Genomic DNA, 16,006 nt, shown 5'->3' on the forward strand with positions numbered 1-16,006 from the left:
GCCAGCAGCCTAGACGCAACCGTTGGCAACCTAGCCTCAACCGCTAATGATCTTCTCCTTATCGCTTGGTTTATCTATATCGTCGTGTTTCTTCGTTGGCCTTCCAGTTCGTTTACCATAGTGGAAAATCAAGTTTGCTCATCCACTTTGTTGGTTTAACAAAAACTTCAAATAGCCAATTCTCATAGGAGTAACTTCTTTTAAGATCCAGAAGACATTTGCTTGATGAGATAACTTTTCTGAGTCAGATCTCGAGTCATACATGAGATGAGTAATACAAAGGAAACTCCTATGGGAAGTAAATTCATCCATAAGTCTTGGATGATCCACAAGATATGGACCAAAAAACGCTACTATGGTGTTTTAAAGAGTCCACAAAACCATCATCTCCATCAAGAACAACAATGATACGATATTTTGACTTATGGCGAGTCAGACTCAGGTCCGGGTGAAGATAAAAACAAACAAGGTAGTGAGGTCTAGTATTACTGGTGGTCTGACTCTGACCATGTTGGTTTGGTTGTAATTATTCGAGTTCCCGCTGTACTCGTTGATTTCTGATCTTTTCCCCCAAGGAGGAGTTGCAGCAATTCCCAAATACAAACACTTCTCATTTATTACGAACAGCTTAAATAAAATCTTTCCCCTCCCCTCACTTTCCGACTTCGTTTAATTTTTATGCAGAAAAAAATAATAATCTCGATTCAAAACCCTACCCAATCTCCGTAAAATCAAAGATAAAAAAAAACATGAAATGATCCACCAATAACACACACACACACACACACAGATCTCATGAGAAACAATGGATGTGGAAAAGTCATCTCTGTGTAATTGTGTTGTGAATTTCCTTCTCGAAGAGAATTACTTACTCTCTGCATTTGAGTTACTTCATGAATTACTCGATGATGGTCGAGATGCACAAGCTATTAGACTTAAAGAATTCTTCTCAGATCCATCTCAGTTTCCTCCTGATCAGATCTCTCGTTTCAACACTCTCCGTGGTACTCTACTACTACTTCTTCTTCTCTACTATATTACTATTCTCATTATGGATCATTAAAATTTGCTTTACTTTTCTTGAAATGTTGAATTGATTTCGATCTCGTAAAACAAGATCTAATTAGGAGATCATTATCCTTATAGGTGTTAATTGAACTGAGATGAGTTGCAATTAGTATATAAGTATCACTGGCATGTTGTGAGTATGATTCAGCACTTAAATTTCGAAGACCGGAAGGAAATTAGTTAATTAACAAGTAATGCATCTTTTTAGACGTCTCTTGGTTGTGTTGGTAATTGTAGTTTGGAGTCTGGACGAACTTTCTGAGTCTAACTAGGTGAGGTTTCAGGATTGTACTCGATGTTTATACATTGAGAACTTGAACCTAAGGTGTTTACCATCATGCCCTGTGTCTTTGAGTCTCCCCTGTGCAAGACAGTCTGCAGCTCTTAATCTAGATACAGGTTATTCGGAGGTTGCCTGAGTTTATGATTAAATTTTAGAACATGATATGATATTAATAAATGTCAGGTCATCATGTGTTACTCATATCGTAAATGTTATGTGAGTTCAGAAAAGATTCAAATGAATGATTTATCCCAGGTTTGATATCAGTATCAGGTCGTACAAGTAGTAGGGGTCTGATGTCTTATAACAGTGAAAAAGAATCAACATAGCAGGTGTTACAGGAATACCTGGAGCTTCGGTTGGTTGGAGAAAAAAAAAGTGTCCAGAAAGGAGACTGTTATATGAATCAGCTTTGTTTATCTAGTTGTACATGTAAAATAGTTTTTGGTGGCTTCATTCATTTGATCCTGTCTGAAAATTATGCTAGATATTGCTTCAAATTGCACCCTGTTGATCATGGGAAACATCTTTTAGCTTACTTTTATCTTTATATGTTTTCTCTTCTTGGTGGATAAGCACCAGAATCTCGGGAGTGTGAGGGAGAAACACATTACAAATTACTGCACCACATATACGATGAATATGTCGGTTACTGTTTCTGCTTATTGCTTATGCTATGTTGATTAAGTAATAGAAATACTTATTCATGGCTCTTCCTTTATACCCTTCAGTATATAATATTTGTTTTCCTTTATGTATCTTTGTAACAGTTGCAGACCCTCAAAGCTTGCTAGAGGAGAAAGAAACTGTGGAAGAAAGGTTGGCCATCAGTGAGTATGACCTTCGTTTAGCTCAAGAAGATATTTTGAGGCTCAAGGAAGAGCTAGAGAAGAGAAGAGAACCATCTTCGGGTGAATCGAATGGTAAACTTTCCTTTTCGTTGCATCTACTTGGAGCAATTTGCTTTCGCAAAGTCATCTTTTCTTTTATGGCGTAACATGTATGCCGGTGACAAGCATATTTTATTAATCATTTCAAACACTCGGATGGAGCAAGTGAACTAACTCCTGAAAGAACTATATCCACAAATTGACTTAGTTTTGTCCTGGTCATTTGCAGGTTCCAAAGCAGGTGATTGTGCAGGCGAGGGTCCGGAATTTGAACAGGGAAAGAGGTATACTTCCTTTACTGATCTGGGACCTTTGAAGGACAATGAGCGAAAAGATCTTAACTGTGCTGTAAAGGAATATTTACTTTTAGCAGGATATCGGCTTACTGCAATGACATTTTATGAAGAGGTGTGTAAGGGTTATGCAAAATATTTAGATTACTTTTCTTAATGTTACCACTCTTTGTATAGGAAACAAACGTATCAAGTCGTCCACCTTCACGTATATAAATTTGGAGTCTTCCTTTAGGCTAGCTAATCTCGTATCCCTTTTGTAAACACTAGATTTGGATAAAATCATTCACCCTTACATATATAAATCTGGAGTTTTCCCTTGGACCATCCAATGTTGTGTCTCTGTTTCGTAAGCACTATTTTCGCAATATTTGTTCCTTATCATGTTTAATCCTGGTTGAAAATCCAAGATATCACGTAGGTGCTACTGTGAAGCACAGACTCTTCGAAAATAGTCGTGTGTCTGTTTCCAGTGCATGGACACGTGGACACATCAGTGACATCACTCACATATGGCATACACAATTTAAGTGTTACTTCCACTCGTCTATGCGGCTGTGCTGTCTATCTGAAACAAAATTCCAAAATAGTATATTTTCATGGCAGTATACTAATAAAGCCTTTGTTATGTACCTTAATGGCTGTTCTCTCCATATACTTCCTTTTAAAAGTAAAATCCAGCGGTGGAGCAGCATTAGTGCACTTAGGTTGAGTAATGCAGTTTTCTATCATTTCTTGTCTGTTTCTGCCATTTTAGTTGAATTGTGTTTTTTTTTTCATTTTTATTGTAAGAAGATATACTTAATGACTTAATACCCCTCTTGCAGGTTACAGACCAAAACCTTGATATTTGGCAGAAGACACCTGCTTGTGTACCTGATGCTTTGCGGCATTACTATTATCAGTATTTATCGTCCACCGCTGAGGCTGCTGAGGTATGAACATAAATGATGATTCAACAACTTGCTAATTGACAAGGATAAACTTTTTGTGAGGTTGCAGATGACATTTAAAACCTATAACCGGCAAGGGGTAATTCTTGTTTCGACCATATATGCTTGGAATTGTAAAAGCAAGCAAGATGTTGTTAATCAAACTGTACATGGAAATTCAGATACAGATCTCATTACATTTACCATAGAGTGAAAGGCCAGTATGTTAGAAACATGCTGTTAGCAATCACAGTCATATGCCTAACTAATTATGCTGTTTAAGCTTGATTTTACAACCTGATTGTGCTTATTTTAACATGCTGATTCTGCTCGACTCTGCATAAAGTTAAATCACCTCCCGTATTGCAGGAGAAGATCTCAATTCTTCGAGAAAATGACACATTACTAAAAGCAAAGGAAAAGCTGAATCTTGAGATGGGTTCCTTGCTGAAAAACAAAGATTTAGCTGACGGTCAAATTATGGCACTAACAAAATCATTGGAAGCTCTTCAGAAAGATCTTAAGGACCGAGAGCTTCAGGTAGTCTCACTTGGTGCCGTATTTTTAAGCAGTTAAAAGTTTCAGTCACTGTAAACAATGTTATAATGGTCTTCTTTCAGGTACAAGATTTGAAGCAGTCACTGGAGCTTGAAAGACGGGCACTAAACGACTGCAGAGCTGAGATAACTTCACTGAAAATGCACATAGAAGGATCTCGGTCTGGTAGGGGATGGGTTACAGGGGATGCCGATCATACAAAGTCACAGTCCTTAGAAAGCTGTAGAGCAGAAATAAAGTCATTGGAGAGGGAAATAGAAAGTTTAAAGGCTAAGAGCTCTGTAGCTGAAAGTCTTGCGGAGCCTGTTACTTCTGAGGAGAATATTGAGGTGGAAGAAAAAGTTGTTGAGATAGATGAAGATAAAGCTGTGATATCTGATCCTGCTGATTTATCATCTGAAGTATCGGATGTGCGAGATGCTGAAGATCAGACAACTCGGATCTTTGGGGACAACAATGTTCAGCAGAAGGGAAATCTACGTGAACAACTCTCAAATTCCTCCACTGATAATGGTTTAGTCGAAAATAATGGAAATGTCTACAAACAGGATGCTGGACAAGTGCCACAAGATAATGGTCTGTTAATGAAATCAGATAGCCTTTCTAGTGAACCTGATCCTGAAAAGATGGTAAGCCTTTTGTTTGATAACCTTATTACCATCGTAGAAACTTTATGATCATTATCCATTGTTTAATACTAAAAGGGTCTTTTTTTCTCTCTTAGGGTTTGGAAACAATCCAGATCCTTTCTGATGCTTTGCCTAAAATTGTTCCTTACGTACTGATTAATCATCGGGAGGTTTGCATCTGAATTTCTTGTTCTTAATGAGTACATCTACTAATTTTGTGATGGAAGGTTAAATTTTCTGCTATTGTGGTTGTATGATTTTACATGCAGGAGCTCCTTCCTCTGATTATGTGTTGGTTTATGATTTTACCTGCAGGAGCTCCTTCCTCTGATTATGTGTGCAATTGAGCGCCATCCAGATAGTAGTACCCGGGATTCCCTGACACACACATTATTTAATTTGATTAAACGACCAGATGAACAACAAAGGCGAATTATAATGGATGTAGGTATTTTTGGAGTGTCCATTGGCCCAGGGAACAAACTTATTGAGATGGTCTTTATTTAAAGTTTTGTGTCTTCTGCTTTCTTTGTGATATTAGGCTTGTGTGAGCTTGGCAAAAAATGTTGGAGAGATGAGAACAGAATCAGAACTGCTTCCTCAGTGTTGGGAACAAGTAAGCTTGAAATGCTATTGTGCTGCAATTTGTTAAGTAATCTGAACAGTCCACTTTTTGCATAAGGAAACAGGATGACATGTCCGTTATTTCTGAACTGTAGATTAATCACACATATGAGGAGCGTAGGCTGCTTGTCGCTCAATCGTGTGGAGAGCTAGCAGAATTTGTTCGGCCAGAGATTCGTGATTCCCTAATTCTGTCAATCGTGCAACAATTGGTTGAGGATTCTGCAACTGTTGTCCGAGAAGCTGCTGCTCATAATTTGGCATTGCTGCTTCCACTTTTTCCAAATATGGACAAATATTTCAAGGTCAGCCTCACTAAATATGCTCAGAGGCAGTCATGGAGCAGAAAACTGACTTAACTGAATGTAAGCTCTAGAACAGGTCAAGAAAACATGGTTCTGGGAATGGCTTGAATGCTTTATCCCTGATCATGCTAATGATGACATTTAAAAGAAAAAAAATCTTTTTCCACATCTCCTTTTTTGTTGTTGAATAGGTCGAGGAGTTGATGTTTCAGTTGGTGTGTGATCCTTCTGGAGTGGTTGTTGAAACTTCGTTGAAAGAATTAATTCCTGCTATTATGAATTGGGGAAACAAGCTAGACCATACGCTCCGAGTGTTGCTTTCTCATATCGTGGGATCTGCCCAGGTATGTTTCTCTTAACAAAACATATCTAGACTGTAAAGTTCCCCGTTTCTAGTTACTTATATTATTTTTACTGTTTTCAGCGGTGTCCTCCTCTCTCAGGGGTAGAAGGTTCCATGGAATCACATCTCCGCGCTTTAGGTGAAAGAGAACGCTGGAACGTTGAAGTTTTATTGCGGATGTTGACAGAGCTGCTTCCATTCGTGCACCAAAAAGTGATTGAGACTTGCCCATTTCCCTCTGCAATGGGATCTCCTACATCTTCTGAAACAGCGGGATTCTTCACAGTCTCCTTGTTCGAATTGTATGCAGGGTGTGTTATACTTTCCTCTCACTTTTCTTGTTTCTGAACTTCTTCAGTACTGGATTAAGTCCATGTATGAACTCCTTTCTTGTTGTAGTCTGAGTGGTTTTAACTATCCCTGGTTAGGGGACATGTGGAATGGCCTCCATTCGATTGGATTCATGTTGACTGTTTGTCTGACTTAATTCAACTTGCCTGCTTGCTGTCCTCAAAGGAAGATAATCTGCGGATTCGTATTACCAAGGTATGATTCTTTATCATGCATTCTCGATAGTCTCACCATAATGAAATCCCAAATTTTTGCATAAGCTTGCGAGTTCGCAGTTTCTGATAGAGGAATTGGTGCTGCAGTTTCTGTTGGCTGTGTATGAACACTTTGGGGATCATTATGTCACACAGATAATGTCTCCTGTTTTCATGTTGGCTACAGGGGATAGTGCAGATTTGAAATATTTTCCCTCGGGTATCCAGTCAAGAATTAAAGGTAGGGAATGTCAAACTCTACAAAGTTTTAAGCTGTATTGTCTGGCTACTGTTACTGAAAATAAGGAACTGATGTCTTGGTTTGTATTGTTTGTTAATCTCAGGTTTGCGACCCAAAAGTGCCGTGGATGAGAAACTTGCCACAATGTGTGTGCTGCCGCTTCTCTTAGCGGGCATTCTTGGTGCTCCCAGTAGGCACGAGCAATTAGCAGAGTACTTGAGAAAGTTACTAGTCCAAAGCACAGCTAGGGAGGGCCGCTCAGTAAATCGTACTGCTGAGATTATTGATGCAGTGCGCTTCCTATGGTTGGTATTTGTGTTTCTAGGATTGTCGTTTGACTTACATACACTAACGTTTTCTGCTGAAGGGTGACGAGTTCTTTTCAAAATGCAGCACATTTGAGGAACATCATGGAATCATTTTCAATATTTTGTGGGAAATGGTCGTCAGCTCCAACATAAACATGAAGATAAATGCTGCCACCCTGCTGAAAGTCCTTGTATGTGTTGTCCTTTTCTTGAACTTTCAGTTATTTGTTACTCCTGATTTTATATTTGTTAACTCTTTGTTCCTTAATAGGTTCCATATGTTGATGCTAAAGTTGCATCAACTCATGTTTTGCCTGCTCTGGTCACTCTTGGCTCCGATCAAAACCTGAATGTGAAGTATGCAAGTATTGATGCATTTGGAGCTGTAGCTCAGCATTTCAAAAATGACATGGTACATAAATCTGTTATTAGGTTCTTAAGTTCTGGTGTTTTTTCTTGTTCCATGATGTTATTATTCTTTATTGTTCCAAGAATAGTAAAGAACTAGTAAATGTATCTGGTGTTTCATAGAAAGCAGCTAATGTCTTACCTCCACCCTTCCTCGGGTTGTTTTGATCAAAGCATATTATCTAACAAAGCGTTTTTCATGTGTCAGATTGTTGATAAGATTCGTGTTCAGATGGATGCCTTTATTGAAGATGGGTCGCATGAAGCTATAATTGCTGTAGTCCGTGCTTTGGTGGTTGCTGTACCACACACAACGGATAGACTGCGAGATTATATCCTGAAGCTCATCTCTTTAAAAACGTTATTACTTATTACTGACATGTGCTTGTGTTATTAATCCCATGAAATTTATCTCAGTAGTAGATGCAATAAATTTAGGATCTGAATTAACAGCATGTCTCAATTCGTTTCCTTAACATGTCGTACATCTTCTATCCAAGATTTTTCATTTATCAACAACACCATTATCTGGAGGTGATGTGATGCGCCGTCGTGACAGAGCCAATGGATTTTGTGAAGCAATACGTGCTTTGGATACCACAGGTTTGCTTCTATCTGGAACCAATACTATTGCAGCCTTTTAATTATTCCCCTTTTCTGAAAAGTTTGAATTGTTATCATTTTCTGGTGTTCAACTTAGATTACCTCACCCGTATGGAACATATTATTCTAGTCTACTCCACTTTTAAGCAGTTTCCGTATAATATCGTGTTGTTCTTTTTTCAATCTGTTCCAATCTGATATGTTAATAAGAACTAGGGCGGAAAATTACACAATTGTATCCTCTCATAATTTTAACCTTTATGTGTTGGTTTAACGATTTCACAGTCATATGCATCATAGTTTCTGACAATTAAGTAGTACAAGTTTTTGAAATTTTTGTATGTTTCTAATTTTAATTTCCAATTGCATCTGTGAATAGATGTTCCTGCGAATAGCATTCGTGATTTTCTCCTACCTGCCATACAAAATCTATTGAAGGACTCAGATACATTGGACCCAGCTCACAAAGAAGCTCTTGAAGTTATAATGAAGGAAAGATCAGGTGGAACTTTTGAAACTATTAGTAAAGTTATGGGTATGGGTGCTCATCTAGGAATTGCATCGTCAGTCACCAATTTCTTTGGAGATAGCGGGATTCTAGGAAAGAAAGAAAACGTAGAACAACCTGAAGCTGGGGAGAGTCCAAAAACTGTCCAGCAAATCCCAGCTGAAGACACGAGATTTGGGCGGCTCATGAGAGGAAACTTCACCAATATGCTCGCTAGGAAAGGTAAAGGCAACGGAGAAACCTAGAGGTAAAATCAGGAAACCTATTTTTGTCCCATTTTTGTTTCATCTAGTGTGAATGCCTTCATCTACAGTTTTACCCCTTGTAATGTTATGGGGGACTATGAGTTAGCAATTCGATTTAGGGTGGGAATACCTTATAATGTTTTGCGATCTATGGAAAGTTTAGATAAAAGGAAAAGTAATATTCAGGCCACATCTAGTATTTCTTGTAAATCTTACATGTTTAGTAAAATATATGAGTTTTCCTGTTTGAATAAAGCAGGGTAATATTATTTGAATGATGAGTGTTCATTTACATATCAATTGTTTTTACAAGTATTATAAACCATTTATTTGAAATATTTGAGCATGTCAATCATTTATTTCTTGTGCTTCACTGGTCCTCTTGGAATTCTTCTAAGAACTCTGGAGTCAAATCTCCTGTAAACTTTTCTCATGTCTTTGTTCCATTTGCTGGCAACATAATCCACTTCGTCTTGATATCGGTCATAAAGAGCAGGTATAGTTCCAACACACAGAAACCCTGGTGGAAACACATTTAGAAGCAAAAAGTTAAAAGCTTGAAACTACTGATTTGAAAACACGTTTGGTCTGGGGCAGTTTGTATCTTACCAATATATATAAGATTCAATGTGCTGAAATATGCTCCAAACACAGACAATATCCAGAGAGAAGCAATGGCCTGGACAAACAAGTTGTTATTTTCATTTAAACATTGTTCTTTTGAGTAAACCGACTAATGAAACGATTCAGGGTAGAAGTTTTAATTACCAGAAGGAAAAACTGTAAGTCCTTGCCACACGCGATATCGTAGATGGTATTGATGAAATAGTTGAGATTTGTATGAACAGCTGAAGCTACTTTCTTAAATGTAGATTCAGACAATATCATCTCTGGGATCCTGGGAGGACTCCTGTTAATTGGACACACCAGCAATATGAATCAGTTAGATGGCTGCATTATAATTTTATCTCTAAGTTGCAATTCATAGCTATTCCTTCAAGTTTCTAAAATCATTTGCATAGATACAAATTAGCTCATTAGAAACAGGTTCTTCAGAATCAGAAGAAAAGGACATTACCGATTGAAAAGTACAGCACCATTAGACCATATGAAAGTGATGAGCATCAACGTAATTGATAAGTGACACAAAAGTGGTAAAAACTGGTATTCGAAAACCTCAAAGAGGAACCATATTACTGTTATCCCCATCAATATTGCCGCTGAGATATTCCTTTTTCTCCATAATAACAAATCAGCAGCTGCAAAATCAACCAGCAAACAAATTTCAGCTTTAAAATGTACAAAATTCCCAATGGTACTTGATAAAAGAAAGGAAGTAGCATCATATCTTCCTGACGTGCTAAAGTGTTCATAGGCAAATACCTCTTCCACCCCCGAAAACAGAATGAAGAGATCTTTCGCGATGAAAGAGTCTTACGGGCGCAGAGCTGTGGCCATCAGTTTCAGAATCCGAGTCTGACGATGTCATTGCATATTTCGGCATGATTTTTCTAGCAGTGGAATGCGAAATCAGTAGTTTTTTACCACGAAAATACTGATATGTATTGAGTAGATTATGCAAGAACTGATTATATCTGATGATTTATGTTATACTACTGATCAAATTCTAGCATTTTTATACAGTGCATGTGGAGCTAGTAAATTAGCAAAGGGTTCTAAGCTTTGTAGCCAAGCAAACCTAAACAGAGGGAAAGGGATGACTTTGACATGCATGGTTGCATATGAATCAAACTTTGAATGAAGTTTGCTTCACATGGTGTTACTACTTTTACTATATGAAATCATATCTTTTTAACTTTTTGGACTTTTTTCCTCCAAAGGGAATCAAAGCATCTCAGTTTCTAATTTCGTTCTGTACAACATAACCCCATTGAACTTGATCTAAGTATATCAGTACCCCGACTCCTTCCGTCAAAAGGCACGATCTTCAATTTTCCGTTGTTTGCCTCAATTGATGGCTTAAGTTTCTATATACGCAGCTGAATTGCCGAAGGGAAAGTGAAAAAAATAAAAGATAACCAGAAGATTTATTCCATGATTGTTGTGTGTCAACTGGAGCTTAAAAAAGAGGACACTAATCCAAAAAGTCGAAAGTCCCTCCCATACAATATCCAAGGGTAATCATTACACAATAACTTTGATGATGTTGGTGGGCTGCCAAACACTTGCACTTAACGCAAGTGGGCGTTTTCCCTTAAATTGTCGTACAAAAAACTTGCTACTGATGCAGAACAAGTTCTCATAAGCCTCGGGTACACACAAGTCTTGTGGAATGCGTTATCCTGCCCAAAATTTGCAACGAATGAGTTTATATGAGATTCCAGGATTTTAAGTACGTGGTAGCTTTTGATTCTACGTTGTTCAATTTGAGATGAGCAGCAAGTCGATATTAGAAAAATCCACACTTGAAAAGACCTCGGTACTTTTCTTGGCAAATTGTACTGCAGCAGGATGTATCGTGAACGCCGTTCAGTGTGTAGTCTTTTTTTAGCTGAACAAAGTGATAAACAATTGGTGAAAAATCACAAATCTTGCTATGTCCGGAATATGATGCCTTATTTACCTCTAGCACCAGAGCCGAACTACAAGCACAAAAATGGTGATCTTTCACAAATAGTTTGTTATTCAGCTAAACGAACACGGCAAATAAAACGTTCACGATGCGAAGAATTTTGTTACAGTATAATTGTCGCAGAATGAAAAGTACTGACTACTGAGTATAGCACTAAGTCCTGTAATTGTATTGAATGAAAAGTATTGAGGCATCACCGTACGTAAAGGTTGACAAGAATGTGTAGTCCATATAAGTAAGGTCGACTTACGAACTTATACACTAATTAAGGCCTGTTTGTAGAATTGATTGCTTTTGACACTTATTACTTACGTGTCGATGAGTCAATGACATGTTTCCTGATTAGAAGAATCCTGTTTTAGGGCATACGTAAAACTTTCAGGACATACTGAATAAGGACAAAAGAGGAGTGTAAATAGCAAAATCAGAAACCCCTTAACCAAATATTTTTGGTAATAGTAAATCTGCCCTTTTAGGATTAACATTAATTCTAATGATTAGTTAAATAATTCTGATTAGCGATTAATGATTAATTATTAGTTTTAAGATTATTTAGTTATAAATTTGTGTAGATAAAAAAAATTTAGTAAGAAAAAAAGTTAGGTTTTTTTGGAGAGAAATAGAAGGGGAAAGTGAGAAAAAATCTTGTAACTTGTATTTGATTCAATGGATGAGGAGGGTAATTCTTCATCTAAAAAACCTAGGAAAATACATATCAATTACAATAATGATCCGGAAATGGCTGATTTCTTAGATTATGAGAATGATTTTACACAAACACAAGCTCAAGCTCAAACTCAAACTCAATATGATCATTTTTATGAGCCAAACCTTGATGATGAATATATATATATGAGGAACCCAATGCTTCTAATACACAGGTACACTTCTATCTTATGTTTAATCTCATTTTGTAGCTTAAAATCATCAAAAGTTAGTGTTTTTCCGCTAAGGTTCGGCGACTATGGATGAACAGTTCGGCTAGCTGAAAGTGTTATGCTTAGTAGCCGAACCCTTTCTCTAGACCATAGTTCGGCTTGTTAGAAGTAACAAATAAGTAGCCGAACCCTACACTGTAACTTCTGGAACAAAATTTGTTTACAGTTCGGCTTATATTGATAAATTTGTATGCGCCGAACCTGTTGGGAATACATGGTTTGGCTCAGTGATCAAGTAGAATATAAGCCGAACCTTATCATTTATATTCCCGAGAATTGTTTGGTTAAGAATTTTGTATAGGTTCGGCACATATTGTGAATATCGTAATAGCTGAACCTTGTAAATGTGCTTGGTTCGGCGCATATTTATATTGTCGTACTAGCCGAACCCTTCCATTAAATTTTCATTATAGTATCTTACCTTGTGATATTCTTTGTAGATCGTGCTTGATGGACCTGTTCCGATGGAAAATCAACCTGATCCCGTAGATATAATTCTCGAAGATACTAGGGATCACTTCCAAAATGATTTGGTATGTAAGAACTTGTTGTGTTTATCTTAATATTGTCGGAATGTTCCAAAGTTTTCTTACTAATTATTTGTGTTTGAGTGAACGTAGACATGGAAAACTAAACCCCAAGCACTGGCTTGGGCTGAGGAACACGCGATGAAGATAAATTGCGTACTAGTTAAAGGACGACAAAGCCGAGGGAATCGGTTTGAATTGATTTGTGAGCAAAGTGGAACCGGCGATAGCAAGGCTAAAAAGGGTTTTGTATATGTTGGGAAGACCGGGAGAAAGAATAGGATAAAGACGAAGAAAAGAAGCTGCCCTTTCAAGATCGTTTTCAACCTCAAGAACAAGAAAAAAACCTTGAACAAAGATGATGAATATTGGGTTATGAATAAAGATATGGATTGTCGTCATAACCACCCACGTCCACGTGACCTTCATGGACATGAGAAAGTAGCGCGACTCAAACCCAACGAAATGCTAGAAGTGGATAAAATGACACGAGCACGTATGGCACCGTCTAGGATTCTTAATAAATTGAATGGGGACGACAAGAATAACAAGTCGACTATGCAAACTATCTACAACTCAAGAAATAAGATTAGAAGACTCAATTTGCAAGGTAGGATGGTGATGCAACAAGTCATGTGGTTAGGGGTGAATCATAACTACGCTTTCCAAAAGAAGTTGGATGAGTTTGGTCAAGTGACACACCTTTTTCTTGCCCACCCGGAATGCGTCCGATTGGCTCAATGCTTCCCACAAGTTATTATATTGGATTGCACGTACAAAACTAACAAATATAGATGCCGTTGATGAACATTATTGGGCATACGTCGACAAAGGAACCGTTCATCGTGGCTTTTTGTTTCATGAAAAACGAGAAGAAAGAGAGTTATGTTTCGGGGTTAGAACAATTGAAGTTAATCTTCCGGGAGAGTGCTCTTCCTAAAGTGTTCGTATCCGATCAAGATTCATCATTGATGTATGCTATTAATAAGGTATTTCCGGATACTTTCAACTTTCTTTGCACGTTTCATATATGGTGCAATGTGAGGAAAAAATGCCAACCGATAATTCAACCACTTAAGATGAAATAGTTAGACAATATTGCTAAACTACCGGTGGAAAAACGAGAAAAGGCAAAGAAGGAATTCTTGAAACGATATGAACACAATGAGATGTTGTGGGCTTCTTTCCATGGCGAATGGGAAGATTTGGTAAGGTCAATCACCGAGGATGTATACGAAGAAAATGTTAAAATGCTTATTAATCATTGGAGGACCGATTACCCCGACGTCATTATTTATTTGCTCAAAGATGTTTGGAACCTAATAAAGAAAGGTTCGTGTCTTGTTTAAAAAATCGACAGAAACACTTCGACAACCAAGCCACAAGTATGGTAGTGTCGGCTCATTATCGGTTGAAGAAGAACCTTTTTGGATGTGTTGACATCTTTGTTACGGTGTTTGATGCAATTGATGAATATTTCAAAAGTGATGTTGTGAGAATTAAAGCGGCGTTCGAACATAACATTATGTTCAAGCACAAAGATTACAAAAGTCCTTGGCTACGAGGATTAACTTATAATGTCTCCCATCTTTGCATTGATTTATTGATGGAAGAAGTATCTTTGATTGAGACATTTGGCGCCAACTTGAAGGAAGAGTGTGTTTGTAAAATAAAGACATCTATGGGACTTCCATGCTGCCACGACATAGTTCGGTACAAGGATGGTATCATGCCATTTGAGGACATTGATCCTTTTTGGAAACAATAAAGCTTTGATCCTCTCCCAACCGAAGACGACGAGGATGATCTAGAAATTTGGGACACGGCAAAAGGGAAAAAGTTGGCGGAGATGTATAGGAATATGTTCCTATCTCAAAAAAAATTTTTTTGGCACAACATGTTGCCGGTAATGTATCCATTCACCCAAGAGAATATTTTGGAACCGGAGAAGGGTGTCCCGAAAGGTAGAAAGAGTAAGAAAATGAATAATTTCCAAACTAGACAAGAAAACAAGGCACTATTGGCTACCCGTAGAGATCCATGCGGCATTGATATCCATGATGCAAGGTATGAAAAGGCAAAGAAGGAAATTGAAAAGGTGATGAAGGAGGAAGAAGTGAAAGTTCCAAAAAAACGTGGTCGTCCGAGTATTCAAAAAGCCGAAACAAGTAACAAAGAGGTCAAGGAGAATAATTTTCCGTCACAAGCATTTGATGGTAAAGAGGACGTCAAGGGAAAGAGTAAGATGCATCCTTCACAAACCAAGATAAAGGAAAAAAAGACCGTACATGAAGTTGGTAGGATGAGAGGACCCAGAAGAGATAAGTCCGGTAACTATTTGCGGCCTATCAATTTTATATAAGAACATGGCAGTAATACATAAGAACATGGTAGCATTACAAAAGAACATGGTAGCAATACAAAAGAAAACCATACATCTAGTATCCCAAACGGGTTATGAGAAACTTTCTAAGAATGTGGTAGTGAGCTTCGTATTTGAAATTCTTTCCTTTCCATCTTCGCCATTCCGCTAGCGCTCGCACTTCAATTTCGGAGGTAGTTTCACCCTTGAGTCGATAGCAATTCACAACCCGAACTAAAGCTATAAAGTCGGTAACCTTTTTCTTAATAGATTCGATTCGGCAAAACAAGGATGTCGAATACCGGTTGTGAGGATTACCTGTTTCAGTGGAGAATGCTTCATGAATTCGAACCAAGTAGTACATACTCATCAGACCCCTCACTCGTCGTTCTTCACCCTTCTTTGGATAGTATGCTACATAGTTCGTGCAAAGAGACAAATCTTCATCTAGAGTAAACTTAGGATTAGGGGGTGTCATATTTTTCAGGAGATGTGCTTTCTTATGTGAAACAATATGTAAGTATATACAGATATCAGGTTTTCAACGGCTATATTTTTGAAAAAAAAAGTCGTTCCTTGAAATTTGTGAAATTTTGTCAGGGTTCAGCTAGTACGATTATTTATATATAAGCCGAACATTTATTAATAACGGCTAAAATTTTCAAAAGTTTGAAAATTTTGCCAGGTTCGGCTTGTATTTAGAGTTACTAAACAAGCCGAACCTGACAACTTTAAGGTAAAAATTGGCAGGTTCGGCATGTATTCATAGTTAACGTACTAGCCGAACTTGACACTGAACATGT

General features: G+C 37.7%; 2 protein-coding genes across 2 annotated transcripts; one reads left to right on the plus strand and one right to left on the minus strand.

Annotated features, from left to right (window-relative positions):
• The first annotated feature begins 519 nt into the window (after nt 1-519).
• On the plus strand, nt 520-9,121 carry LOC113282214 (RAB11-binding protein RELCH homolog). The gene is made up of 20 exons (XM_026531186.1): nt 520-1,004; nt 2,122-2,274; nt 2,471-2,649; nt 3,362-3,469; nt 3,836-4,006; nt 4,087-4,653; nt 4,749-4,823; nt 4,969-5,097; nt 5,195-5,269; nt 5,373-5,582; nt 5,774-5,926; nt 6,007-6,236; nt 6,354-6,471; nt 6,579-6,711; nt 6,815-7,016; nt 7,105-7,210; nt 7,291-7,431; nt 7,636-7,759; nt 7,914-8,030; nt 8,410-9,121. Exons 1-20 carry the CDS (start codon nt 806-808, stop codon nt 8,781-8,783), a joined length of 3,564 nt encoding a protein of 1,187 aa, XP_026386971.1. The 5' UTR covers nt 520-805; the 3' UTR covers nt 8,784-9,121.
• LOC113282215 (reticulon-like protein B9) lies at nt 9,017-10,706 on the minus strand. Its single transcript, XM_026531187.1, has 5 exons — nt 10,167-10,706; nt 9,862-10,042; nt 9,552-9,693; nt 9,393-9,462; nt 9,017-9,303 (listed from the first exon to the last, which is right to left on the minus strand). Exons 1-5 carry the CDS (start codon nt 10,285-10,287, stop codon nt 9,140-9,142), a joined length of 678 nt encoding a protein of 225 aa, XP_026386972.1. The 5' UTR covers nt 10,288-10,706; the 3' UTR covers nt 9,017-9,139.
• Between the last annotated feature and the right edge of the window lie 5,300 nt (nt 10,707-16,006).

The sequence above is a fragment of the Papaver somniferum genome, chromosome 5, assembly GCF_003573695.1.
Source record: "Papaver somniferum cultivar HN1 chromosome 5, ASM357369v1, whole genome shotgun sequence".
Lineage (NCBI taxonomy): Eukaryota > Viridiplantae > Streptophyta > Magnoliopsida > Ranunculales > Papaveraceae > Papaver > Papaver somniferum.

Excerpts from the sequence above, each read along its gene's own strand:
- LOC113282215 (XM_026531187.1), bottom strand. The coding sequence starts at position 10,287 with ATGCCGAAATATGCAATGACATCGTCAGACTCGGATTCTGAAACTGAT. Across the intron at positions 9,694-9,861 it reads GGTGCTGTACTTTTCAATCG|GAGTCCTCCCAGGATCCCAG; the intron begins GTAATGTCCTTT and ends TCCAATTAACAG. Across the intron at positions 9,463-9,551 it reads ACTTACAGTTTTTCCTTCTG|GCCATTGCTTCTCTCTGGAT; the intron begins GTAATTAAAACT and ends TTGTTTGTCCAG.
- LOC113282214 (XM_026531186.1), top strand. The coding sequence starts at position 806 with ATGGATGTGGAAAAGTCATCTCTGTGTAATTGTGTTGTGAATTTCCTT. Across the intron at positions 4,824-4,968 it reads TACTGATTAATCATCGGGAG|GAGCTCCTTCCTCTGATTAT; the intron begins GTTTGCATCTGA and ends TTTTACCTGCAG. Across the intron at positions 5,098-5,194 it reads AAAGGCGAATTATAATGGAT|GCTTGTGTGAGCTTGGCAAA; the intron begins GTAGGTATTTTT and ends TTGTGATATTAG.